The sequence below is a fragment of the Dermacentor variabilis genome, unplaced genomic scaffold (assembly GCF_050947875.1).
Source record: "Dermacentor variabilis isolate Ectoservices unplaced genomic scaffold, ASM5094787v1 scaffold_13, whole genome shotgun sequence".
Classification (NCBI taxonomy): Eukaryota; Metazoa; Arthropoda; class Arachnida; order Ixodida; family Ixodidae; genus Dermacentor; species Dermacentor variabilis.
Window position 1 is genome coordinate 43,268,170 of NW_027460291.1, and position 20,992 is coordinate 43,289,161.

Genomic DNA, 20,992 nt, shown 5'->3' on the forward strand with positions numbered 1-20,992 from the left:
CGAGCAGTGCTTTCGACGCGAACGAAAGCGAAGTCTTGGGATCTCCTCGTGTTGGAAATGCTTTTTGGTGAGTATGTTTTTTGAAAAGCGATCTAGTGATCTCGCCGATCTTTCGCCGATCTAGTGAGCTCGTTTCCGGTCAAACAACTATAGTGTTGTGTTCCTGAATGCCTCCTCGTGGAACGTAAGCGGGGATGCAATCGTCGGCATTTGTGCGCTGTCCAAAGCTGTCGGCAATCTACAAAGACGGTTTAAACGCGTGAAAAGCTTCCCGGTTCATGCAGTACGTGTAGTGACCTTCGTCTGTGCGCCATCCGCACACTACTCGTAACCGAAGTCGTAAAGGCGGCGAATTCCGTCAGCAACGTGAGACGGTCGGTTTCTCGCTGTGCGCGAGAGAAGGGGAGAGCGTAGCGTACTGGTGTGCGCTGGCTTTCCAGCACATGCAAACTCTACATTTGCACTGCGTTATGGTAGCTGCATGCAGGCTGTTTTACAACACACGTGCAAAAAGAAAATTCGCGGCGCTTTGCGATGAAACCAGCGTCAAGGGCGGGAGATAAACATGCACCTTCCGTTCAGCGTGCTAACACGAAGGAGCTCGCAGTAAATCAAGATCCAGATTTGGGCGAGTTCGTGTATTCATAAGGCCTTCCAACACCAGTTATCATCAGTCAGTCCGCACTCGTGCCGTCTTTGTTTTCGTTGCTCCGATCTTTTCGCGCTGCGTTTAGAAAGCCTGCTAGTGGCAAGTAGTCCTCTCTCATTCTGTGGCCATATACTGCAACTGCGCAGGCCGAATTGCAGGGCTGCCCGTATACTGCCACTCTACATACACGCAGACGCACCAACAAAGGAATGCAGGGTCGATCGAAGCAGATTAGGATGGCACGCACGCAGAAACAAGCACGTTCAGGCACGGTCGCGGAGGCTGCGAAGGAACGGAACACTAGTGTTGGCGTCACAACACCGCGGTTTCCGGTCTCCCCTCGCATCGTCAGCGTCAGCAACAGCGCGCGGCATTCGACGGGGGGCGGAGCTACAGCGCAATTTTAACTGACGATTACGTCACTCCTAATTGAAAAGAAAACCCCAAATTTTACCTACATGGTTTATAAGGTTCCCGCATCCGTATATGAGCGTCTTCTTGAATTCGACAGACTCTTCAGCTTCCCTTTAAGACAAGTCCACTTGTTGAAACGTTGGCTCCTGCTTTCACCTTGTTCTCGCTTTGCTCATCGCCTTGTTTTTTTACCTGTAACATGCAATGTAGCTGTGTAATGGGGCTACAGCACGAGCCGGTAGCCATCTCGATGTGCACTTACGACAGTGGCGCCACGCTGCATCCTGGATTCTCTCTCATCCTGGCCTCGTACGCGATGCATCTAAGATGTATCACTCGAACGGTTCCGTTGGCCTCCGTTTCCTTCGGTCAACGCGTAACAAAAGCCTTTCTCGCGGTGGTTGATTTTCCGAATGCTAGTGTTTGGCAAACTGCAATTCAATTTCTCAGGTAGTTTTCATTCACTTTCGCGGCCTCCGACGGTGCGCACGAGTAGCGCTAGTGACGCGTTAACAAGCGCGTCCGCATTCGAAAACGAAGACGACGGGTGGCGCGCGAGCGAAGCGCGTGTCATCGCCCACAAGTCGCCTGTATCAACGGCCATGGCGGTGAGCATCCTGGGCGCGCTCATCATCATCCTGTACTACATCGCCGTCGTCTCTGTGGGCGTGTGGTCGGGCCGCAAGGTGCACGGAGAGCAGTTGCAGTCCTACAGCAGCGGGTGCGTATACTGCTGGGACGCCGCTGCGTCAACCGCGCTGCCGGTGCATGGCGCCACACGGGATCGCTTGCGGCTATAGCGAGGCGCCGCGTCATCACTGCAATAGACCACCGGAGCGTTTTTTTTTTTTTTTAATTACTATAAGAGCAGGCCTGGTGCGGTATATAGAGAATTTATTAGCGACAACAGAAAGGTTTGCTTTTGACGTGGAAGGTCTTTCAGTTCAGGGGTGGCTTTTGCTAAAACTGCATGTAACGAAAACATGTAGTAGTATTAGGCAGTTTTACAAGAGAGACACCCAAAAGTAGCCCTGCCCCCACTCCTCCTAACGATTATATAGCGCCTCGCCAGTGCGCCTGCGCCAAATCCCAGCGGTATGTTTCGCACGCCTCTAAATTTCCAAAAAAATAGCGTGGGTGCCCCACATGCTTTACGTCGTCTCAACGTCGCCGCGAACATTTCTAAAACGCGTCAACGCCTCCTCATTGAAAATAATAAACTCCCACGCATACTTTTCATCCTGTAAAAGATAACAGATTGTATTATTTATATATTTTTTCTCTTGCATTACGTTTTCATTTTTCTTCCGCGTGCAGAAAGGGCGCTGCAATCGCCTAACGCTAAGGCAAGCCGGGAACACTATTCTAAAGCCCCTTCCCGGCGGAGCTGGCCACGAACGCAAAGTGGTCTCTTGTTGGGGCGCCCCAATATCTAGACCCCTGTTGTAAACCTCCCGATTGGCGCTTATTCTCTTTGCGACCGCACCAGCAGCGCCCCTTACTTCGGTATGGTTGTGTAGAAGTAGTTAATCATGCGTTTGTCGCGTGCCCAGATAACGCCGTTGTCGCGCCGCGCGTGGCGCAGTCGGAGTTAAATTTATTCTCTCGCTTGTGTTGCGCTTCGCCTGCGACACGTGGTTTTGCCGGCGCGACTGCGGCGGGGCGGCAGACATTTTGGCCCGATCGTCGTCGCCGCAACGCTCATCGGCAGGTGTTTCCAGGCGCGACTGCGGCGATGCGACCGCAAAGGATCACCCTCTCATTCCAGTCATTGTGCCCGACCGGCAGCGCTACGACAGGGTGCTACGAGATCGTGCTCGACATGGTGCTACGGCAGCGCTACGACAGGGTGCTACGAGATCGTGCTCGACATGGTGCTACGGCAGCGCTACGACAGTGTGCGTCACCATTAGCCCATTGTACATTCACGTGCTCGTCTTTTGAGGGGTTCCTTCTTGCCCTCAACTGCGAGAGTATAAAAACAGCTGCCCCCGGACGCCAAAAGGAGGGCTCCGATTTCTTCTGTTGAGTGAAGTGCTCTCCCGTCTCTCTACTTCGGTCAAACCTGACCGCCAACTCTTTGCGATGTTAAAATAAACAAGTTGTTTCGTTGTTACCAGTCGACTCATGCTTTGCCGGGACCTTCGGATGCTTCCAGTTGTACCCCAGGCCGCCAGGCCAACGCTACCCTTGGGGCTTGCGACCCAGGTACAACCACGGGCGTCAGCGCCGAGTTCCCAACAGATCGTACCAGCGGTGCGATCCAAACATCTGGTTGGCAGCGGTGAGATCGCCTCCGATCCAAACAACTGTCTGCCAGCGGTGAGATCGCGACAACGGAGGCCAGCAGCGAAGAGATGCAGTTGACTGTATGCTGAGCAGCTCATCGACGATCCGGGAGCAGTGCAACGAGCCCTGTGTGATGACTGGTTGCCTGCAGCGGAACGACTGCGCTGGACTCTTGGCTGCGAGGTTTGGTGAGTGCGGGACTTTCTTCTTCTGAGCTTTGCCAGGCTTTTTGTTAGTGTCAGAAACAGAGCTGGTAATTGTGGTTGTCGTTGCTGCCGGGTTAGTTTGCGGCAAGACAATAGTAAGCAGTAGAGAAAGCAGCATTCAGAGCAGCCATGGATTTGAAGTCGTTGCGCAAACCGAAATTGTTGGAGCTTGCAAGAGAGTTGGGTCTGGATGTCTCAGACAAACTAAGAAAACCTGAACTGCTAAAGGCTATTCTTGAGTTGGAGGCTGAGGATGACGAGCTGTCGGAATGCCTTGAGACTATTGAGGAGAGGTCAAAAAGACAGGAGCGCGAACTTAAAGAGCAAAAAGAGAAACAGGAGCGCGAACTTAAAGAGCAAAAAGAGAGACAGGAGCGCGAACTTAAAGAACAGAAATAAAAAGAAGAGCGTGAACTTAAAGAACAGAAAGAAAAAGAAGAGCGTGAACGTAAAGAACAGAAAGAGCGAGAGCAACAAGAGAAAAAAGAAGAGCGCGAACACGCTTTGGAAATGAAGCGTCTCGAGGTAGAGATGGAACGCGCTCGTAATGGAAGTCAGGCACACGGTGCAGGAGAACGAGTATTGTTCAAAATGACTGACCTGATGCGGCCGTTTAAGCTTGGAGAGGACATTGGTTTGTTCCTGGTTAACTTTGAGCGAACGTGCGAGAAGCAGGGGTTCTCTCGGGAAACGTGGCCACAGCGCTTGCTCACTTTGTTACCCGGCGAGGCGGCCGACGTAGTCGCTCGCTTGGATAGAGAGGAAGCAGAGGATTTCGACAAAGTAAAATCGAGTCTGCAAAAAAAGTACCGGCTGTCTGCGGAGGCGTTCCGTCGGAAGTTTCGGGAAAATGAGAAAGGCAGAAGTGAGTCATATACAGAGTTTGCGTATAGGCTTATGTCGAACATGCAGGAGTGGCTCAAAGAAGAGAAAGCGTTTGGTGACCACGATAAAGTTCTGCAGTGTTTCGGGCTAGAACAGTTTTATAGTCGGTTACCGGAGAACGTGCGATACTGGGTCTTGGATAGGCCAGACGTTTGTACGGTGGCTAAAGCCGCTGAGCTAGCCGAGGAGTTTGTGACGCGTCGGGCTCGCGGAGCTAAGGACGGTCAAAAGGGTGAATTTGGCTCGAAGTTTGAGAGGCCGAAGTTCACACCCATGAGAGCAAAGGGGAACACGCGTAGTGCGGATGCGAGTGGAAGCAGTGCGACCGAACCTAAGGAGACGGCAGCAGCCGAAGCCGAACGCAGAAAGCGGTTCGAGATGAGGCAAGCGCGCGTTTGTTATACGTGCCAGAAGCCGGGTCACTTTTCGGCGCAGTGTCCGGAAACAACACCAAAAGTTGTGTTTTTTTCAATAGGCAGCACTGACGAGAACATGAAGCTTCTCGAGCCTTACATGCGAGACCTCCTCGTGAACGGGAAAGAGTGCCGAGTGCTTCGCGATTCCGCAGCTACGATGGATGTAGTTCACCCGTCTTACGTAGAACCCCATATGTTCACGGGCGAGTGCGCATGGATCAAGCAAGCCGTGGAAGCTCATAGCGTGTGTCTGCCGGTAGCAAAAGTGCTTATTGAAGGACCTTTCGGAGCGCTTGAGACGGAGGCGGCAGTGTCATCTATGCTGCCCCCCCAGTACCCGTACCTATTTTCAAACAGGTCCGATCACCTCCTGCGCGAGAAGGGGCTTTTGTTTGGTGAAGCTAGTGTTCAGGCCTTAACCAGATCGAAGGTTCGGGAGCTCGCTGCAAAGGCGGTAGTTGCGGGGCCGACGTTATCAAACAACGAAAAAGGGTCAGAGGCGCAGCAAGCTGATATTCCGAGCACGCCCGAACTGAATAAACTTGAGTCTGTAACGTTAAAGGCGCCAGATACTGGAGAGGAAACGCCCGACGCGGGAAAGTTAGAAGAGCTATCTACTGATTTGCTCATCGCGCCTACGTCAGACGGACTTGATAGGTTGCTAAAAGTCAGCCGGACGGCTTTGATAGCCGAGCAAAAAAAGGATGGCAGCCTGGAAAACGTGCGCTGCAATGTCAAAGAAGGTATCGCCAGGAAAACTGCGCGTTTTGTGGAAAGAGGTGGAGTCCTGTACCGGAAGTATCTAGACCGCAGAGGAGTGGAGTTCGATCAGCTGATCGTGCCTCAATGCTATCGTCAGGATCTGTTGCGCTTGTCACACGGGGGTTCGTGGTCCGGACACCTTGGAGTTAAGAAAACTAAGGACCGTCTCTTGCAAGAGTACTATTGGCCAGGGTGTTTTCGGGACGCAGACCATTTCGTGAGGACATGTGACACTTGTCAGCGGGTGGGCAAACCAGGGGACAAATCGAGGGCGCCGTTGAAATTGGTACCTATCATTACGGAGCCTTTTAGACGGCTCGTTATTGATACTGTGGGACCTCTGCCGGTAACAGCCACGGGGTACAGACACATTTTGACTGTGATCTGCCCAGCGACAAAGTTCCCTGAAGCAGTGCCGCTTAAAGAACTCAGCTCAGTTGAGATAGTTAATGCACTACTGTCCATATTTGCGCGAGTTGGTTTCCCTGCGGAAATCCAATCAGATCAGGGCACAGTGTTTACTAGCGCTTTGACGACAACTTTTCTCGAAAGGTGTGGGGTAAAGCTGTTACACAGCTCAGTGTACCACCCACAGTCGAATTCCGTTGAGAAGCTCCACTCCGTCATGAAGCGCGTGTTGAGAGCGTTGTGTTTTGAACATCGAACTGACTGGGAGCTGTGTCTGCCTGGGGTGATGTTTGCTTTAAGGACCGCGCCGCATGCGGCTACGGGGTTTTCGCCAGCTGAACTGGTGTACGGTCGCTCGCTTCGATCTCCGCTTCGCATGCTTCGAGAATCGTGGGAAGGTAGGGGCGACGACCCAGTCGTGGTGGAGTACGTGCTTAAGCTCCTCGAACGCTTAAGAAGGGCACAGGAGTTGTCAGGTGAAGCAATGACAAAGGCCCAGCAGAGGGCCAAGGTTTATTACGATCGGACAGCCAGGGCCCGTCGTTTTGAGGTTGGCGATGAGGTCATGATATTGCGCACATCGCTAAACAACAAACTAGACGTGCAGTGGGAGGGCCCAGCACGAATTGTTCAGAAACTGTCGGACGTTAACTACGTGGTAAGTCTGCCAGGAAAGCGGAAAGCACAGCAAGTTTACCACTGTAATCTGCTCAAACCTTATAGACAAAGGGAAGCAGTGGTGTGCATGATGGTAAACGTTCCTGAAGAGCTTCCGGTCGAGCTTCCGGGACTAGGCTCAGTGACGAACAGGGAAGACACCGGTCAAGTCATTAGTGACCTTATCAGTAAAGCACCGCTGTCGCCCGAGCAGAAAACCGAACTACACCAGCTATTACAAGAGTTTCAAGGTCTGTTCTCTGAGAGGCCTGGTAGGACTTCTGTACTTACTCATGATATAGAACTTACCTCCACAGAGCCAGTACGATCCAAGGCGTATCGGGTGTCACCCCGCCAGAGCGATATTATGGAGGCTGAGGTAAAGAAAATGCTACAGCTCGGTGTTATTGAGGCAGGTGAGAGTGATTATACCTCCCCTTTGATTTTAGTTGAGGTACCGGGCAAGGAACCTCGTCCTTGCGTCGACTACCGCAGGCTTAATTCCATCACTAAGGATCAAATTTATCCGATCCCTAACATCGAGGAGCGCCTTGAGAAAGTTAGTAGCGCTCAGTTTATTTCCACCCTAGATCTTGTCAGGGGTTATTGGCAGGTTCCACTTACAGAAGAGGCTAGTAGGTATGCGGCGTTCATTTCACCAATGGGAACATTCCGTCCTAAAGTGTTGAGTTTTGGTTTGAAGAACGCGCCATACTGTTTTTCAAGTCTCATGGATAAAGTGTTGCGGGGACAGCAAGAATTCGCTTTACCGTATCTAGACGACGTAGCGATATTCTCCGCATCCTGGTCTGAGCATATGGCACACTTGCGGGCAGTGCTAACCCGCCTGCGCGAAGCGGGCTTGACAGTCAAGGCTCCTAAGTGCCAGTTAGCACAGGCCGAGGTTGTCTACCTCGGTCACGTGATTGGTCAGGGTCGTCGCCGCCCCTCTGAAATAAAAGTGGCCGCTGTGCGAGACTTTCCGCAACCGCGCACCAAGACCGATATTCGGTCGTTCTTGGGTGTCGCCGGCTACTATCAGAGGTACATCCCTAGGTACTCTGATATCGCGGCTCCCCTGACGGATGCTCTAAGAAAAACAGAGCCTCAAACAGTCGTCTGGGACGAGACAAAGGAAAGAGCTTTTAGCGCCCTAAAGAGTGCCCTAACAAACCAGCCTGTGCTACGATCGCCAGACTATACAAAAGGGTTCGTTGTTCAGTGCGATGCTAGTGAGCGAGGCATGGGCGTTGTACTGTGCCAACGGGAAAATGGAGAAGTAGAACACCCCGTCCTGTATGCTAGTCGTAAGCTGTCCAGTCGTGAGCAGGCGTATAGCGCCACCGAGAAAGAGTGTGCGTGTCTCGTGTGGGCCGTTCAGAAATTGTCATGCTATCTAGCCGGCTCGAGGTTTATCATTGAGACGGATCACTGCCCTCTCCAATGGCTGCAGACCATCTCTCCCAAAAATGGCCGCCTCCTGCGCTGGAGCCTCGCTTTACAACAATATTCCTTTGAGGTGCGTTACAAAAAGGGGAGTCTCAACGGTAACGCCGATGGCTTAAGTCGAAGCCCCTAACGTAGGAATCAGCCTCAAAATTGTTTGTTACTGATGTTTTTCTTCCTGAGGCAGGATTTTTTTTAACATATTGCTTTTGTTTAGTGTTTCAAAGTGATGATATGCTTTCTAGTGCAATTTTTCAATTTGTGGACGCGTTCTGAGTGATGCTAGACTACTGTAAGGAACTAGGCAGTGGTATAAAAAGGGGAAAGAGCCTGGCAGGGCTTAGTGAGGGTTGTGCCGTGCTTGCTGACTGAGCGGTTGAGTTTCAGCGTAGTTCTAACGCTTGCCGGGAACGAGAACAAAAATGTGAACTCTCCCGAAGTCACTTTGCAGTGTCCCGTGCGAACCTGAACGAGAGAACGAGGCCTTCTCTGTGCGCTGCGCTCAAGAAACGTCGAGGGACGCCCGACTTCGGTTATGAGCATCATCGAGCGACATCCCTCCGGACAGCGGATGCAGTCCCCTGTCCATCGGGATCTCCTTCCCCCGGCGGGGCGGTCTGTTGCGCTTCGCCTGCGACACGTGGTTTTGCCGGCGCGACTGCGGCGGGGCGGCAGACATTTTGGCCCGATCGTCGTCGCCGCAACGCTCATCGGCAGGTGTTTCCAGGCGCGACTGCGGCGATGCGACCGCAAAGGATCACCCTCTCATTCCAGTCATTGTGCCCGACCGGCAGCGCTACGACAGGGTGCTACGAGATCGTGCTCGACATGGTGCTACGGCAGCGCTACGACAGGGTGCTACGAGATCGTGCTCGACATGGTGCTACGGCAGCGCTACGACAGTGTGCGTCACCATTAGCCCATTGTACATTCACGTGCTCGTCTTTTGAGGGGTTCCTTCTTGCCCTCAACTGCGAGAGTATAAAAACAGCTGCCCCCGGACGCCAAAAGGAGGGCTCCGATTTCTTCTGTTGAGTGAAGTGCTCTCCCGTCTCTCTACTTCGGTCAAACCTGACCGCCAACTCTTTGCGATGTTAAAATAAACAAGTTGTTTCGTTGTTACCAGTCGACTCATGCTTTGCCGGGACCTTCGGATGCTTCCAGTTGTACCCCAGGCCGCCAGGCCAACGCTACCCTTGGGGCTTGCGACCCAGGTACAACCACGGGCGTCAGCGCCGAGTTCCCAACAGATCGTACCAGCGGTGCGATCCAAACACTTGGCGTTCGGAAAGGCATAGCTCGGCACTATACGGCTGTCGATCTGAGCGGGAGTGGTCGCCCTTGAGAGACTTCACTCAGCCATATAGCAGGTGTGCTCCATCAAACTCAAGCCTCAGCTCATCGGGAGTTATGTAGCTCACGAGTGTGCAACTTCTTGCAGAAATTTGACGATTGCTCGGCTATGACGCGCCCCCGCGTTCGGCGCGTGCGGTCTAGAAATGGAGCGGAGAGATACGGGCAGCAAGACAGAGTGATGGTGGTTCGCACCCGCCACATTTGACCATGGCGGGCCTACTACGAAAAGGGACTGAGCACGATTACAAGATTTAACTTTAGGACCCCAGGTAGATCTATCATAGGTTAGGCCCGTAAGCGTTGTAATGCGTGGATAAATGGTACGTGTGCGTTTGATTACGTAATTTCTGTAGCTTAGTACCCTCCAACTTTAGAAGCACGCACAGGATATTTCACGTCCTGCGCAATATAATAGGTGCAATATTATGCGCGTAATATTGCATAGAACGGATAATACTGCTCATAATATTGCGAAATATTATGCGCAAAATACTACGACTTACTATGCGATATTATCAGCAGTAAGTCATGTATTTACGCAGCATCAGTTGGGATAAACATGAGCAGGGGCATGCGGCGCAATCTATATACTATCCGGATAAGTCCACATCATTTATTGTGGTTAGCGCGCCTCGTTCGTAAAGGGTTCAGACAACATTATTTTGTCCTATTTTGTTTGCTCTTTTTCAGATGTTACTGCTAGAGTTCCGCCTAAATTATTTCACCTTGCTGCTGGTGTATAGGTAAACTGAAGAGCGTGGTCTCAGGCTATCATAGCCGCTAGAGGAGCTAACGCACTGTTTAGGCTCTCGTATTATTCTGTGTGGCAATGGCGGCCAGAGTGACCGCGATGTAATATTTCCGACTGTGAATGGGTAGATCCACAGTGGACTGCTGCGCGGCTTTATTATTATTATTATTATTATTATTATTATTATTATTTATTATTTATTATTATTATTATTCGCTTTATTCTTTTAAAAACGTCTCGGATAACACTTCGGGAATGCTTCAGTGAACACCCGAAAGACAAGGACAGTAATAGCATAAAAGATATCGCTGTAAAACTAAAACGTACTATGCATTTCGGCAAAACATTCATTAGGGGGAAAGGGTGCGACCCGAAACATTACCCATTCATGTGTGTGATTTTCATATGGGAGTACACTCTAAGAAAAGTTTGCACCCTTTGGGGTGTATATTTGTCACACCACGATAATCGTCATCTGTCTTGCCCGCTTTTCCTTTCTTGAAAACGCTGCGCTCGTTACTTTCCTGTCGAGAATGCTCTGTCACACTGATCACGCGCATGCCGTTCGTGACTCAGCGTTATCAGCATGACATCGCACTGTCGACAGGAAAGTAGCGAGTGCAGCGTTTTGAAGAAAGTAGACGGAAGCAAGGTAAATGACGATTATCGCTGTGGGCCAACACAAGCCCCAAGGGGTGTAAACGTTTTCCAGAGTGTAGATGTTAGGCGATGACTTATATACACAAGAAAGCTCTCTTAAGGGGTGCAATTTTCCTTACTGCGTTGGAAGATATATCACCTGAATTTGCCAGCCGGAGGGTGCTCCATAATGGGCGACGTCGCCACTAGCGGCGCTATGTAAACGGCTAGCGCGTCACATCAAGGAAAATAAAAAATGGAGGACGCTTCAGCTTCGCCTTTAAGAGTGGAACGCGGTAGCATCCAGCGATCGCCGACTGCTTCTCACGCTTCCCGGCAACTGCAGCCTATGTAACAGTAATGTTTGCCGGGAAACTCTGGCCGCGAACGCTATGCACGAAGGCGGGCTTTCTGGTAGAAACGCGGCCTTTTGCGTTGCCCGCGATGCAACGGAGGTGAGCGCCCTCTGGAAGTGTTTCAAGGAAACGCGCGCGCCGCTCCGTGGCCTCCGAGATATTCACGCGTCGGCACGCGCAAATGGCGCACGCCGTGGCCGGTCTATGGATGGTAGAAACGCTGAAAAAAGGGTTTCTTTGAGTTTTCGCGTCACAGAATTACGTTTTATCGTATCGTCAAATTACAATCCCACGCTATCTGTATATTGTGTGTAAGTCGTACTTTACAATTTTTCTGTTTATTTTAGCTCGAGAAAGTCAATTAGTTCAATAGCTTCCTTGCGCCACATGGAGGGCCTGGGTATGGCTGGTTCGAAAATATTTTTGCCCGAAACAACGTACGACGCCGGACGCGGGGCGCCGGATGATCTGTGACACGGGGTCCTTAATTAACGCTATCGCGTTAGAACGAAAGCGGCATACTTTACATTGGCTCCCCTCTACTCAAAGGCAGGTAGGCGTGCTCACTAAGTACAGGCGCCAGCTAGATTCGGACGCAGTCGCTACATGGGGGATGGGCTGCATATAAACGCTTGTGCAATGAATCAGGCGGATGCGGAACGAAATACGATGCGATATCTTCGAACTCATGCCTACACAGCTTGTAATCAGGGTCCTTCGTTCTCTGCTTAAACTAGGTAACTCCCCATTGTTTCACCCCGTACAACATTGATTCAAATCTGTTTAGACCCGATTTCTACCCGAAGTTTGAGTTTTCGTAAAGGATGGTAATAAATGCAGGTGTCACAAAACTTAGGAACGCCACTCGCTCTTTGTGAGCAAGTGTTCATGGAAATATCAGGATACTAATATTATTAATATATGAATATATTATATGCCTTGTTTTCGCCTAACACTTAGGCGAAAACCGGCATATGTAAAAATGTAATATTTTCAGTGCCTATACTCGCCTTAAGTGAATGAAAGGTTGTTGCTTTTTTTTTAGTAGCCGCTTTACATGCATGCGACAATGGCGCATTGCATCGTACTTCCCGCACGCCGCATACACCTACAGGGTATGCGGCGCATTACCACCATTGCATATTACCACCCTGTAGGGTGATAATGCACTGAAAGCGAATTGGCGCAGTACCAACGTTGCTGTACAGTGCGAAAATAGCTGTGATGTTGGGACCCTTACTTCACCGTAACTACTTTGAAGTAAGGGTGACTCGTTCGTCTAGTTGGTGTTCCAATAATTTTCTTTCATCAGACAAGGCATAAAAGCTGGACAGGTCTGTGATAGACACACAAATGTTTCCAACTCATATGATAATGTAAGTCAACAATTACAAAGCCTTGTAGTATAATAAAAGCCACTGTACCTCCAGTGAACGGTGCGCTACATCTCGTACTTTTTTTTCCTTTAGTTAAAAAAAAGATCTTAGAACAAAATGAAAATGGAATCGCGAAAAGTCTCTATTTGTTATTTTTGTTTTTCTTTTGAATGTGTTATTAACGCCTACCAACAAGGACTTGTAGAGGTGAGTTAATCACGTGATTTTAGAGCAGCGTTTATTGCCATCCCATGCTCTGGTGTGAGATTTCACTTAAATAGATCATTTCTGTCCAAAACGAGCTCGGTAAAGGTGATTCCCACTGTAGGGTATGCTGTTATTGCTAACAAAAACGATTTCATTCGTGGACGGAAACCACGACTAGCGAATGAGGTAGTCGTGTAATGTATCTGCAGGTAACATATTTAACGCTTCTCAAGGTAAGCAGCACAACTTATTCCGCAGCAGAACGGTAACCCCGCGGTTAGAATCGTTAGAATTGTGACTATTGATTGCGGATTTACAACTGTTTAGAATTGCAGTGAGAATTACACTGCGTGTGTTAATCGTTTGTAAAAATTTACCTGAACGATCCCCAAGTTTGACCTACCAAACGATAATACCCCCGATTTCTCCGCCCTTTCCCTGTCACCGAATAATTAAACCAGTTTTCTCCCCGGTTTTACGCTTCAAAAATAACGCCCGATTTTTCTCCCCCCCGAAATATCAAATCCAAACTCAAGAAATATAATATGCGATAACGAAGTGGACCGCAATTTTATTGTGTACAGAGCTCTAACTATAAACCTCCTATTTTTTTTTTTTTTTTTTTTTCGTGAGCGCCGCCACATTGGTTGGCTGTGGCACCATCTGTGAGCAGTCCGCTTGCTGGCTTGGGTGAGCTCTCCGCGTTGCAGGCCATGCAAGTATACGATCGGCGGCAGTTGCTAATGTTTCTTTTCTTTTTTAACACCCTCGCCCGGTCTATCTGGCATAGCATGGCATCTGCTGCGCAGGAAACGGTTGAGACGTACTGAATGGATTTATGTCGGCATGACCGGAGTTTCCGCTGGCGCCTAGGTGGACGGAGCATCCAGCGCGAAGTCTGCGTGCGTGTTTGAGCCTGCAAACAGCCTCGGAGATATGTTGCATATGCCCGAAAATTTGTTTCACGAATGTGACTTTAGTGTGGCATTCTCGCTGTATCTCTAAGTGGTGGTAAATGGGCAATGAGTAGTCACAAAACGTACACGACGATTCTAACAGCGTGGGTACCGTTCTGCTGCGGAATAAGTTGTGCTGCCTACTTTAACAAGCGTTAAAAATGTTACCTGCTGATACATTGCGCGGCTATCGCGTTCCCTAGTCGAGGTTTCCGTGCACGAACAAAATGGTTTTTTTTAGCAGTAACGGCACACCGTACAGTGTGAATCACCTCTGCCGTGCAACCGGCTGCGGGATGCGCAAGCGTCCGAAGCAGTGGAGCATATGCTGGGATACAGACATGTTTGTTCTATATAGTGGACGGTCCAAGCATGCGGCATTATGCCATTATGCCTCGATGCCTCGCAAGGTCATGCAAGGTCATTCAAGGTCATGCAAGGTCTCTCTGTGTGTGTGCCGTACGTGTGCGCGTGTGTGTTGCCTGACCATGAAAGGTCTTATTGCGGCGATATCCAGCGTGTGTTTTTTTTTTTTTTCGCGAGAAGAGAGGACGAACACCGACATTTTTTTTCTCTTCGGTCTTGTTCGTCCCGTCCTCTGTGATGCACTCACCCATTTTACGGAAATTGCGACTTCACGAACAACCGCTGGATATTTTTTTTATGCCATGGCCCCCTTCCGATATTACTGGTTTACAGGGCAGGAAGCCAATGCGAAACCACAAAGTTTATATGTATCATGCTGGTTTGCCAACCGCAGTGATCGCTGCGTTGAGCAATGCCATCGGCCTCATATAGCACGTTAACATACACATAAGGTAGTGATTTCAAGTCTACTATAGAGTAGAAATTCGTGAGAACGTTGCCGGTGGCTGACGCAAACATTATGTACCGACTGGCGCTTAGAAGTTTCGGGGATCCATGACTTTGGCCGTGCACGAGTACTCTATGTTTTAGTTCCCATACTTACTGATCAGATGGTCAGAAGATGTTCCAATTCACGCTGGCAATTCACATACGCGGCAGCGCTTCATCGAGTAAAAGCCGATACGCCCAAAATATTTAACCCGCACACACACACCCCGGCTGATAATGCGCGTCACATGTTTGCACGGCCAAGATAAATTTCTGTAAACTGCCGCTGCCGCTGTTTCGACGACCTCGTGTGAACTGACGACACGCCGCGATGGCTTGGCAGCTACGGTGTTGGGCTGCTAAGCACGTGGTCACGGGATCGAATCCCACTCGCTCCCGCCGTATTTCGATGGGGGCGAAATGCAAAGACTCGCCCGTTCCGTGCATTGGGGCCACGTTAAACATCCGCTGGGGGTCAAAATTAATCCGGAGTCCCCCACTGCGTCATGTCTCATGATCATATCGCTGTTCTGGCGCGCAAAACCGCAGAATACAATTCAACTGGCATCACGTACATTTCGCGCCGAACGCGTTAAAATATATTCAAATCGTTCCGCAGCATGCGACCGCACTGCAACGCATTCAAGCAGCGCCGCGCCGGCCTGCACTATCGAGAGAGGAAGAAAGGCTCACCGCTTGCAATTTTCTCCTCGTCCGATGAAAAGGCATGTAGTCTGGACAGCTTAGCGACCCACATAAATTGCTGTTGTTGACTGTGCCCGCATGCCCTTAGCAAGGATGTTACGCGTAGCCTTGTTCTACTGCCCGTGAGATGACACCAAAATCAGGATAGACTGCTGGAACAAAAGTGGATCAATTTAGGTTGAAGTATACTCGTCAGCCGCACCCGTCGGCGCGGACTAGGTTGACCGCGTGAGGTAAAACGGAACGGAGACTGAACGTGCCTTTGAACAACGACCTCCGATCGCGCCCCAGGTTTCCTTTCTTAAAGCTAGTTATGCGTCCCGTGTGTTTCTCCAGAAACTCATTTCGCGTGTTTAAATGCTTCGTCACGAGGCTTAACGCAGATAACAATAATATTGTTACAGCTCATATCACTACGGAGGTTTTTATACTGACGCCCAATGCTTCCCTAGTAGAGTTGCGCGTGGTAGTCTAGCAGAGCGTGCCCCTCGGCGCCTTCCTTGTACGAGTACAAGCTACAGCTGAAAACACTGCCACCACATTTTTTGTCGTCGCTGCTTACGCGAGCAGCATTGACGCGTAGAGCTAAACACACTTCCAAGCCTCGCAGCAGGTCAGTGGAAAGTAGTAGTGTAACACGGAGCTCGCTGCACGCTTCGTAACCCAGTCATCGGGAAAGCTATGAGCAATGTTCGAAGGCGTCAAGACCGTCCTTGAAATTCAATTCAGAACGTGGGTGGAGCGCCGCTCTAACCGCTGTCGAAGCGTGAAAAGTATCGAAATAGAACTGTTTCGTCATCCCGGCACACGCACGTTATTTTCGCTTCCAATGGACTTATTTGACAATGTCGCTTCGAAAACTCTACTCCTGTCGCATAAGAGTGTTTAATACAGATACATTTGTACTCTTCGTACTGCTAATGTAGACGGCTGCATTGGTTTCGCGTTATTTTTGCTTTTGCGCAATGACTTTCAACGCGAGCTCCTGGGACACCCCACCATGCAGCCAATGGGGCGCCTTCCCGCCGATCCGCGGTTAAGGCGCAGGTTGCCAACCTTGAGAAGTTTCACTGAATTAAAAATTTACCTTATAGTTGCACGTGCATTGCGTGCATGTTAAAACACACGTGCACCCTCAAGGATCAGTTACTGCCTTCGTAAATGGCTGAAGCAACGTTCAGAGAACCTACCAAGAGGACCAAGCTATACGACAAAGGGTGCATTCTGTCGTCATCGTCTGAGATCTGCTTCAGTGGGTTCGGACCTATGTGCTATGCGAAACGTTGACCCCTGTAAGGCTCGCACAGTGTGAATCTCACTCATGTGAACCGGCCGATTTTGTCAAAATTTCTTGCAAAAAAACAATGTACTCACTGACGCCGCCACTAGACCGCGCGTGGTAATGCCACAGGCTCGGTGCATGCGCTATTGAACAAACAGATGTGAAACCCAGATAGCTGCCCCGGACGGTCACGCGGCCTGCGGCCGGCCACTCTGACCGCTCCGTAGACAACTGTGCTTCCGACTGTTCGGTAACTGCGCAGTCACCAAGCACAGTCCCTTGTCTATCCCACAGGAAAGCCAAAGAGAACATCAAGGCTAGCGACAACGATTACCTGCTGCGCCTGTTCCTCGCCAATCGCAGCGTGCCCCTGGTGCTGGGCGTCGTCTCCATGACAGGTACGCCCCTCCTCCTTGACTGCGTGGTGTCACTCGATCGACAGCGCCCATTTTTTAATGAACTTCAGAGTTCAGCGGTCGTCCTGTGACTTTCTCTGTCGATGTGCCTCCATGGTTCTCGCAAGCACTCTCCGACGCGTCCACATTAACCATCGCGGCGGTACCGTCGACCACCACAGGATAGGCGCGCGGATCGGACTTAACTGCTGCTCAATCCGTGAAGTCCGGTCGGTATAGAGCACAACTTCTCGCTTGGCCACATTCGTCCATATGGTCTCCTTTCAGGCAGAAAGGCGGGGTCATTGGTGGCTTTGGCTCTGAGAAATTTTACTAACGCAGTAACTTTCTGTACTTAATCGACTTTGATTCAGCAGGAAGTTACGAAGGTGTGAACACGACGCGTAAGGAAGGTGAGGGTTCAAAGAAAAGAAAAAACACACACACAATGTAATCGCACTGCACCACCTGTGAAACTTTCGTGCACAAATTATGAATGTGTTTTTGTAAGTGTGCACGCACCAAGTACTCACGCAGTTGTTGCGTACGGTAACCACTCATGCGGCTTACCTGCTCGTGAACTGGCTCAGGTGCAGTGCACACGCCCTTTACGAAACTCTTATCCGGTCACAATTCATTTGACGAGGCGACATTTCGCAAAGTCATGTATATATTGCAAGCCACCTCTAATGGTAATTATTTCGACTTCAGTAGCTGGACTTAAAAAGTGCGTGCATCCGCGTTCACCTCCTTTGGTTGCAATGTCCACTAAGAGCGGTTTCGCGGCCGGTCGTAACTTGCGCGTTTCTTTAATTAAAAGGGGGATGGACGAGATATGGTTTCTTTAGACTACTACTACTACTACTACTACTACTACTACTACTACTACTACTACTACTACTACTACTACTACTACTAAGGATGATGATGATGATGATGATGATGATGATGATGATGTACAGAAGGACAAACATACCGAATGAAGTCAACATCATGACTTTTGAATATGTGCCGTAGACCCCCGCTCAGAATTTACCGTTAACGTATCTCCATGTAAACCATTCACGCTAAGAAAGCTAGCTGCTCTTTCTACCTGTCGTGTAGGGACCTGGGTTGGAGGCGCTTTCCTCAACACGACGGCGGAAGCAGTCTTCACAAACGGCATCGTATGGTGCCAGGCTCCTTTCGGCTACGCTCTCAGCCTCATGGTCGGTGAGTTATACAGCCACCGATGCGGTGTTCTCTCTTCGAGTGGTTCATTAGAAAGCGTGGTTGGCTCATAAGTGGCATGGAGTTCCTTAGCGCTTCGCTCTGGAGCGTTGCCCTTCCGAACACTGACGGCACAGCCTGCACGTGGGTCCGTATTCCCAGTGCTTCCTTTACGCGAAATCCGTCCGCGATCGGCTGCCAACAACGGCTGCCGTGTGATTGTCAAACGGTCGCTATACTAAGTGGCGGATCGATGATCAATCATGAAAAGCTCTTACGTAAGAGTAATACCAATATGGGCTGAGATATGTGGTCTTCTGGTATACTTAAACTATAGTGCATCCAAGAAGGTGCCCCTAAATTTCTGTCCTAATCGACAGCGTTGGTCGTCGTTAGATAAAGCTTTTCTGCCATCCTTGCGTATTGCCAGCCCCACCGCAGTAATACTGTAGATTTCTTTTTAGGGTTTAGTAGAAAAAAAAACCATAAGCTGGCTATTGCAAGAAAAAAAAAGACATCGATTGACGTTTTGTCCTCCAGTACGGGTGCCTTATTCTGTTTTCTGATATTCTCGTTCTTCACCAGGTAATTTTTGGTTGAGCACCTGACAACTTTTTTTTTGGGGGGGGGGGGGGGGGGGGGGTAAGCTTCACGGGCCACTAGAAGATCTAGACGACTGGGCACGGCCAAGAATAAGACACTTGTCCACCTGGCAGAGTATTCGCAGTGGCAGTCCACGAGGCCATAAATATTGCAGCAACTTTCTCTCTCTAGCAATGGCAATATATGGCTGGAACTCGTTTGCTATTTATACCTTACAGACACAGCGCAATGCAGCGCACACACGTAAGCACATACATACATACATACATACATACATACATACATACATACATACATACATACATACATACATACATACATACATACATACATACATACATACATACATACATACATACATACATACATACATACATACATACATACATACATACATACATACATACATACATACATACATACATACATACATACATACATACATACATACATACATACATACATACATACATACATACATACATACATACATACATACATACATACATACATACATACATACATCGTGTATTCGGGTTCCTTTGAACATGGCTGGGATATGCGAGAAAAGGAGACAAGCGCTGCTAAAGGCCAACGTTCAGGGTTGTAGATTTGACAGTCAACGTCTACGTAACACAGAAATATAAGAAGCATTTGACTATAATAAGGCACTGTTTAATTCAAATAATAAAACTAGGTGAGATATATAGCACAAATACCATTCCATGACATGCTTTGTCAAGAATTAAGCGCAGTATACCAACGGACTATAATCTATATATGAAGTGGGGGACACACAAAAGACGTGGACTGTTCCTATACGAAAACATCACTTTCATTTAGGACAAAAATAATCTAATTAACTTCAAAATAATCTCCCACGGAGTCAGCACACGTCTACAACCTCTTCAACCCTCTACTCGAAGCAACTCTAGAGCTCCTCCAGGCCTCACGAAGTCGTCTTCACCGCAGGCACTAGGGTAAATTTCCTTACCTCAATAAATCTTTTTTTTTCTAAAATAAATAAATATCACAAGAAGCAGGGTCCGATTAACAAGGTGCGTGGGGAACGCCAGCCCATCCCTGCGATACTCACTACCGCGTCATAGCCAAATGCAGCGTGAGCAACGCAACTGTCGCGATGGAGAAACCAATGACACTAGTGCCACAATATTGCGTGTTTCTATCGCTCACATTTTCTTAAACGCTCCAATACTTTGGAATAAGATAGCTGATAGACCATCTGTCCACGACGAGAAAATTCCTGCTGCAGGTTTGCACAAACGCGGATCAAAAGAAAAATAAACTACGATGAATATTGGCTTCAAACGAGCGCCTTTCTATTTTTTTTTTTTTCGGCCTTGGTGCAGGTGACTCGAAACGGTTCGAAACTTGCTCGATTTCTCGTTCATACCGTAGCACAGTTTTCGTCACTCATCATGATCTTTGGAAGGTGGTGTGGGCCACTATGTGATTTTTAAACCATGGTAGAAATTGAATCAAGTGTTCTTTGTTTTATTGGTGATGTCTTCTGCGTCAGCAGGCGGGCAATAAACATTACAGCAACGCCTCTCATGCCTAATTACGCACTCAAAATTCACTCACAAGAGCTACAATTTATGCCAGTGAGTGAGTGAGAAAACTTTATTTCGAATCAGAACGATTCGCAGCCGGCGAGTTAGTGGGCTGGGGCACCCGCCGAGGTTACGGCCAAGAGTTCTTGCCTCTCGGCGGCTTCCTTGGCCCGCTGGACTGCCCAGAGTTGGTCTTCCAGGTTCGAGCCGAGCAGCGCGGCCTGCCATCGCGCGCGGAGGCTGTCGATGGAGGCTTCGCTCGCTTTGTCCTGTATTAGTTCCTGGCATTCCCATAGCATGTGTTCTAGCGTGGCTCTGGTGCCACACACTTTGCATCTATCTGTTGTGTATATGTCTGGATAAATAGCGTGCATTAGTATGGGGCTCTTGTATGATTTGGCTTGTAGTTGTCGCCACCGGACAGCTCGCAGTCTGGTGAGTTATGGATGGGGTGGTGCATAAGTGCATCTTTTGCATGCTGTAATGGTTGGTGATGTCGTTAAACCTGGTCATTCTATCTTCCCATTCACATACTTCGGAGGGCGATGTCGAGGGGTCTACGTTCGTCGCAGCTCGGAAAGTCAGTCCTCGAGCTA

The 20,992-nt window shown here is 49.4% G+C and overlaps 1 protein-coding gene across 1 annotated transcript in view; it reads left to right on the forward strand.

Annotated features, from left to right (window-relative positions):
* Positions 1-1,652: 1,652 nt before the first annotated feature.
* LOC142566667 (high-affinity choline transporter 1-like) overlaps positions 1,653-20,992 on the forward strand; it is a 57,114-nt gene continuing 37,774 nt past the window's right edge. Inside the window, exons 1-3 of the mRNA XM_075677500.1 lie at positions 1,653-1,784; positions 16,910-17,013; positions 18,115-18,222. Coding sequence (XP_075533615.1) covers positions 1,666-1,784; positions 16,910-17,013; positions 18,115-18,222 — 331 coding nt within the window. The 5' untranslated portion in view covers positions 1,653-1,665. The remainder of the gene's footprint in view (positions 1,785-16,909; positions 17,014-18,114; positions 18,223-20,992) is intronic.